General features: G+C 45.9%; 1 protein-coding gene across 1 annotated transcript; it reads right to left on the bottom strand.

Annotated features, from left to right (window-relative positions):
* Nucleotides 1-2,831: 2,831 nt before the first annotated feature.
* On the bottom strand, nucleotides 2,832-6,744 carry LOC119320905. Its single transcript, XM_037594814.1, has 2 exons — nucleotides 5,439-6,744; nucleotides 2,832-3,212 (listed from the first exon to the last, which is right to left on the bottom strand). Exon 1 carries the CDS (start codon nucleotides 6,742-6,744, stop codon nucleotides 5,443-5,445), a length of 1,302 nt encoding a protein of 433 aa, XP_037450711.1. The 3' UTR covers nucleotides 2,832-3,212; nucleotides 5,439-5,442.
* Between the last annotated feature and the right edge of the window lie 912 nt (nucleotides 6,745-7,656).

Raw genomic sequence — 7,656 nt, 5'->3', positions numbered from 1 at the left:
GTGGGAGGGGAACCAGCCCCTGGTGGGCTGGTGCGCCCCCCCTTGGGCCCCCCTGCGCCTAGGGTTGGGAACCCTAGGGGAGGGGGCGCCTCCACTTGCCTTGGGGGGCAAGTTTCCCCCCTTGGCCGCCCCCCCTAGGAGATCCCATCTCCTAGGGCCGGCGCCCCCCTGGGGACCCTATATAAAGAGGGGGGGGGGAGGGAGGGCAGCCGCACCCCTGCATCTTGGCGCCTCCCTTCCCCCTTGCTACACCTCTCCCTCCCGCAGACGCTTGGCGAAGCCCTGCCGGATCCCTGCTGCATCCACCACCACGCCGTCATGCTGCTGGATCTTCATCAACCTCTCCTTCCCCCTTGCTGGATCAAGGAGGAGATGTCACGCTGACCGTACGTGTGTTGAACGCGGAGGTGCCGTCCGTTCGGCGCTAGGATCTCCGGTGATTTGGATCACGACGTGAACGACTCCCTCAACCCCGTTCTCTTGAACGCTTCCACTCGCGATCTACAAGGGTATGTAGATGCACTCCCCTCTCTCGTTGCTGGATGAACTCATAGATTGATCTTGGTGAACGTAGGAAATTTTTTATTTTATGCAACGTTCCCCAACATGTTAACCCTATCTCGTCTAAGATTTGGAAACTTTCATGTCGGACAAAGGTAAAGATCTTTATTTGGAGTACGTTGCATGGAACTCTCCCGTGTTGGGTTACCCTTACAAATAGACACATGAAAATTTTGTCAATCTGCCCATCATGTTCGAATGGGCCAGAAGATACAAATCACGTTCTATTTCTTTGTCAGAAAGCGAAGAAGGTTTGGGAGAAGTTGGGGATGACTGAGGTGATTAAAAGAGCTTGTGCTATTGATCGTGCAGGTGAGGCGGTACTTGAATTCTTACTCCTTATGCAAGACCAGGACCTATCTATTTTGGGATTTCAGGATGTACACGAGATGATCGTTATAACCACGTGGTATATCTATGGTGGGATAGACGTAAGCTGGTCAATAAGGCAAAGATTCAAGATGCATACCACACATCCATGGGGTTCGGTCTATCACGCCTAAATTTGTTAAAGCTTACTCCCGTAATGGGAGGGTAAGGTCGACGTTGATGCATCTTTTGATCATGACCAGCACAGGGGCACGACAAGAGTTGTCCTTAGAGATGATAAAGGAAATTTCATCCTCCGCGGAAATTGAAGGATTGATTGTATGTGGATGTTCTGACGGCAAAAGCTGTGGCTCTAAGGTTTGGCTTATCTCTGGCACATAAGGCAGGATGCAATCCTCTGGTAATTAACTCTGATAACATGGAATTCATTGACACAATGAAGAATGGAGGACAATTTGCGGGAGCGGCGGCGGCAGTTTTCTGAAGAATGGAGGACAATTTGCGGGAGCGGCGACGACAGTTTTCTTAAGAATGGAGGATAATTTGCGGGAGCGGCGACGACAGTTTTCGATGACTGCTATTTTTTGGCTTGTGACTTTTCCCTCACTAGTTTTGAACACTGTAACAGGGAAATGAGCTAAAGTTTCTGCGACAAACGAGTGGTTTGAGAAGCCTATGGACGATATTGTATATTTTTTTATAGACGATGTAGCTGTTATTTTCAATTAATAAAGTTATTTAATAATTTTAGAAAAAAATGAGCTCCCTTTTATGGCTGAGTCATGTCGCATTGCACCAGATCACAGCGGGTCCTTAGCTCTCCTAAAAATTTCTAAAAACAGCAACTCCCTTGAAAAAACATAACGATGCTTTGCTAATCACATAAGCAACGGTCTTTAAAAAGAATCGCACTAACAGATGTCAAAAACAAAAACAGACCAGCAATGCAAACTGCCGTCGATTGAAATACAATCGTGTCAGCTTTTTTTAGTTATTATATGAAGAAGTTAGCTATCTATAGTTGCCTGAAACTAAGATTTCAATTTCGGATAACAGCGTCACTGTGTAGCCCTGAGGACAATGCAGGGTGACGCAGAATCGCAATGTATCGCCATAGAAACCTAATCTTGCACGCCAGGAGCTACATGAGGAGAAAATAACACTTCTGGAGGAGGGATCACCCAGACAGAGAACCAACCATCATCAAGTCGCTCATCCATCTTCGCAGCAGTCGCCATTCTTATTGAAGTTGATCTTGAACACATTATGGCTTGCATGTTGCAAGAGATGTTTTTTACCGGTCTCATGTACAGTTCAATCTATATTATTCTTGACAACGATGATACGTTACCTCTAAAGGTCGTAGTGCTTCAGCTATGCAAAGTCTTCCTTTTTGGAACCTCAACATAGGCAAATAAATACTCCATCCGTCCCACAATATAAGACGTTTTGTGGGACGGAGAGAGTAGTAAAGAAAGAACAATGAAAAGAAAATATATGCAGTTTTAAATTGTAATTTAGTGACCATTTAAGTCTATAGTCTATATGCTAGCTTGGTTAAAAAGCATAACGACTACCAGGCAAAACTTTGCCAAAAGAGTAGGAAGACAAAAAGAAGCTCCCAGCACAGCTAGATAAGCAGTATCATCATTATTGAGTTTCTGGTCACTTGTTGACTGAAACATACTCCCTCCGTTCGGAATTACTTGTCTCGGAAATGGATGTATCGACAAGTAATTCCGAACGGAGGGAGTAGTATGTATCTAATCCAACAGGGCATTCAAAAGATGCATATCTCTTGTAAAGATGTTGGATAAAGGAATGTCGGCGTGAAGCATGCAGCTTGCCCGTTTTGTTTTAGCTGATTGCCTCGGAACGTGGCTTTCAAAAGGCATTCAAAAAAACACAAAACTGTGAATACTCAAAACCAGCACGAGCAATGAAAGCAGCAATGAATCATCAGATCCATGAACATGTTGAGCAGAGAGGATAATGTGCTGCAACCACTGAGAGTTTCGACAACAGTATACGACCATTTTCCAAACACACACAACAACAAGCATCTTACATACAAACGTTCGCCAAAATTCACCTTGCTCCCATCATGTCTTGCTTGGACACGCTTAACATCAACATATATAGCAAAGTACATCGACTCAAATACTAATATCAATGCTCAAGTACCAATGTTTCCCCGTAAATAATACCATGCTCAAGTACTATTTGCGGCACCATCTTTTTGCCCATCCTCCATTTCTCCTCAAAGGCTCCAGATGCATGGCCCAAAAAGAGACACCAGAAGCAAAGCGAGTTCATCAGTCCTGCAGAGATATACTTACTAGTTAGAACAAACTAGAATCATGTGGATGCAACAAAAGAACTGTTCTTCCAAGGGTTTCTCAATAAAGAGCTCCGTACAAAATCGGTAAGTAAATCACAGATTCACAGCTCAAAACTAAAGGCACGTAAGCTCCTCATTCATGGTTCTAAGGAGTCCCTCTATTCCACGTAGGATATTTGATTATTTGAGCCTCTTATGAACATACCCACATTACTTAACACGCATAACCTAGATTCTAATTGATGGTAACCCATTGGGTTTATCTGTATGGTCCAGATCGTAATGAATCCACCATAACTCCACGTTTGGGACGTCGTACAGATCGTGGCGGCCATATCAGATCAATCAGAATAATAGTTCAAGTCACCTACATGGCTACATCTCAGTAGCATTGTAGCAAACCTGCCAAAGGCGTTCAAGCTGATTGGAAAATACAAGGTGGGATGGGATTCTCCCATACTAATGAAGTAATAAGGTCCATGTGTACGTTTAAAATTGCCTAATTAATCAGCTTTTTTTCTTTCTTTAGTGGAAACCATCGAATGCCACAATGCATTCATGATAAAGAATTAAAGATAGATGCATGTGCTTTGAGTCTTTTCGCCCGTTGGATTGACTAGAGCTGCTTGAATTGACCAAAATTGTACTGCTGTACTAATAAATCTGAAATAGCACAACTAATTGGATGCAAACGGATAATTCAGCTTCCGTGCTAGTGCAGTAGAAGGAAAAGTTTGAAAATAATTCAAGAAGCAAACGCTCTTCAAATTGATGTACGTTCATGTATGTACCCAATAAAGCAAATTCATATCATGTTAAGAGCAATAATATTATTTGATTACTCCCCAGATTTTGGAAACTTAGTGAGGTTATACCTTCTACGCTTTGAATAATAATATTTTATATAAAATATTTATATTACTACTTGGGAATAATGTCTGTGTATTCGTTGTAAACAGTATTGTGATAATATCAAATTTGACAGGGCACGTAAATATATCTAATCACCCATTAGTGTTCCAAATTGTGTTTGAAGACTATTTTGATATATTTAAATGATAGCTTTTAAAAGTCCTAGGGAGTTTATAGGTTGAAGGCTCACTTATGCCCTACAGCTAGCCCTTTTCCTTAGAGATAGATAAAAATAACACGTAGCTTGAAGAAATGGATGCCCTAAATCTCACGATGTGAATCTTTGATTACATATGTGTCGTCTTAGATATCATGTGGACTCTTATTCATGTGCTACAAAGAGAACCATGTCAATGGAGTCTAACTATAATCTGTCCAGTCATCCGGAGCATGTGCCAAATCATATTCAAACAAGAAAAGAAAAATAGAAGACATATGGGCAGCTTTTTGTTCCAAATGGGTAGGGTTTTCCTGCAATTTATGAAAAGAGAATGGAGCTGCACCTTTTCTAGGCAAAACTGCGCCGAAAACCTTAATATGAATGGCTTCCAGTTAAGTTTATTAACGAAATATGAAGCATGATATGCCTCAATTTTAATTAAGCTAGCATATATCAGAACATTTATATTTTCACAAACAAATACCAAACAGTAGCTTCACAAAGCTGTATAAAGTTACTGAAAATATAGTTCTAGGCTTCACCACAACTCGAAACATACATGCAGTTTTAAAATCTTGCAAGAGTGTACTCCTATTCCTTTCCTATAATTCTATTTCATATACTTCTTTTACAGGTAACTGATGTCATACTTCTTTTGCAGGTAACCGATGTCATACTTGCATGGGTTGGTGCCTACTAACTAGAAAGGCGAAAATAGTACGCACAAAAATTTAAACAAGAGTAATTAATGGTCAAATGCTATCTAAAGAGGGGCAAATAATAGAGGTAGTATGTCTATAAGAGGGACAAATGATCATTTAGCCAATTCCAGTTAACAAAATGTAGCAGAAACTAATACACGAAGGATAAATTAACGCCTTTCCTTAGATGTAAATGGCCCTCAGACATTAACTGAAGCAAATGTTATGCAAACTTGGTGGGATATATACAACCTTCTTTGTATGAAATGAAATTGTTAACTTTATTACCATGTTGCAAGGCAATTATTGACCAGGAAACAGACCATGCCAACTTTCCCTACTTTGACAATGTCTTGTAACAGCATAAAGCAATCACATCTACATGAATAATTAGGCCAGCAGAGCACAACGATCATAAAACAAATTAACTTACCACTTCATACACTCGGTTTTGACAGCGGCGGGGGGTAGCCAAAGTACCAGTGAACATGTTCAGCATGGAAGAATTTCCCCTTGCTCGTGCAAACCTTCCTCACTTCAGAAGTCTTGACCTCAAGCGAAAAATAATCTACATCCCAATCAGTCCTGGACAACGGCGGTCCAGACTCTCTATCAAAGTCCACTTGATCTTTTGTAGTGGCTCCAAGGAATAAGAATCCCTCAGCAGCACTCATGGTGAAATAGTCATGCCCTCCAGGCAACGGTATAATATTCTTCATCCGCCATTCATTGGAAGATTCACCATTGCTTTGCTGAGTCGTATGATAGAGATCAAATGAGCCATTTGGGCTGTGATCACCGATGAGAGAAAACATCTCAAGGTATCCTTCTCTACCTACTACAATGCCAGGCATAATTCTGTCTTGAATTCTATGGGGATCATCGTATCTGGCGAGAACTTCGAGTATCCGGCCAGGCAGAAGTTTGAGGAGTACATAGTAGCCAGTGTGATGGTTGACAGTGAAAAACTCCATTTTCTGTGTGTCCAGCACGAACAACTTGTCTAACAAAGGTGACGCCAAGTAGAAGCATCCGCCCTCGTTGTCGAAACCGGACAAGCCACAGAACCCATAAGTGGACAACATGCACGGTCCAAGGGGACCGTGGTGCACGCCTAACAAACTCCAACCGATAGATGCAGCCATACACCATTGCTGTGTGACAGACGAGAAGACAAAGGCGGTTAGCTTGGAACCATAGATGGCTAAGCATATCACCTTGAACGACACATCATCTTCATCATCCCCGATGGGAGCAAGGATGGGCACGATATCAAATGGGTACTCTTCCTGGACAGCGAGGTCCGTCGGTATGGGCGGGAGCAGCACGTAGCGGCGTGACAAGGGATCGCACACCGCCATGTCTTTGAGGGTCTCCAAAACTTGGCAGGCCTCGAGGAGGACTCGGCCATCGCAGACGTCGCGGACATGCCAGGGGATGCCACTGCTGGGCACGGGGACGAAGGAGTAGGTGAAATCAGCGGCGTCGGCGAGAGCGCGGGCGAGCGGGGCGGAGGGGTGGGGCGCCTCGGCTGGTTGGAAGCTGCCATCCACGTTTACGAGGCCGAGGAGCGGAGGTGGGTGGCGTTTGCGGTGGCGGCGGAGGAAGGAGCGGTCGGTGATGATGCGGCGGAAACGGGGGCAGGCGGTTGAGGCGCGGGCGAGCTCGGCCGGGGTGGGCAGGCGGAGGAAGATCTCCTCCAGGATTTCGTCGACGAGGTGCGGCGCCGGCGTGGGCATGGCGGCGGAGTGGGAGGAAGGGGATGATGGGGGCGGCTAGGGTTTCGGGCGGAGTTCAGAGCAGCTAGGTAGCGAGGGAGTGAGCCTAATTGTTCACGGAATTAAGCGAGAGGCCGGTCGGCTAGGGTTTGCTGCCGGCGGCCGCCGCTGCCCCCGGCAGCCGAGCCGACTGAGCCCACGGCGGTCGCTGTATCCAACCATTATTATTCGGAATCTATAACCCCCGAATGTCAGATTTCCAGGACCCCAGCCTGAACGTCTTTTCTACCCTTGGATCATTAGCACGAATCGTAGAGCAGGGGATCAGCCACATCACACTTTTTCTCGTTCGGAAAAGCAACGCCCCGTCGCGAACGCCGCACGTATCGTATTCCCTTTCCCTACCACTCCGCACCGCTGCTCATTTTCATTCGTTGGCCTGCAAACGAGTGAGAGCACAGAGAGTGGATAACAACGGTGTGGTCGCGAGGCTGCCGGCGACCACAACGGCGCCTACCGTCTCGGAGCTTAGGCCGAAGGCAACCACTGTGCACTCCCTCAGGTGGCCACACCCGATAGGAGCTCTCCGCATCAGAGGCGAGGAGCGGCGTCGGCCCTCGCCCTGACCACCGCGACGGCGCATACCGTCTCAGGGCAGAGGCCGGAGGCAATCATGGCGCACTCCTTCCGGTGGCCGTATACAAGAGGATATTTCTGCATCGAAGGCGAGGCAAGTCGCACCGTTGTCGAGGCGTTGCGGCTTGGGGCCATGGGGGAGGAGGCCGAGGAGACCCCCCTCCCTTCTAGTTGTGCTCTGGCGTATCTTGGATAGAGAGCTCGAGCACACGCACGCCGGGGGGAGGGGTGCGGCGGCGAGAACGCGCGGTGAAAGAAGTTGCACAACACTGTAGTTGTCGGGCCTGACACCACCGA

The sequence above is a fragment of the Triticum dicoccoides genome, chromosome 6B, assembly GCF_002162155.2.
Source record: "Triticum dicoccoides isolate Atlit2015 ecotype Zavitan chromosome 6B, WEW_v2.0, whole genome shotgun sequence".
In the NCBI taxonomy this organism is placed as follows: domain Eukaryota; kingdom Viridiplantae; phylum Streptophyta; class Magnoliopsida; order Poales; family Poaceae; genus Triticum; species Triticum dicoccoides.
The sequence above is the reverse complement of the archived record's forward strand: the minus strand, read 5'-3'. Positions and strand labels throughout refer to the sequence as shown.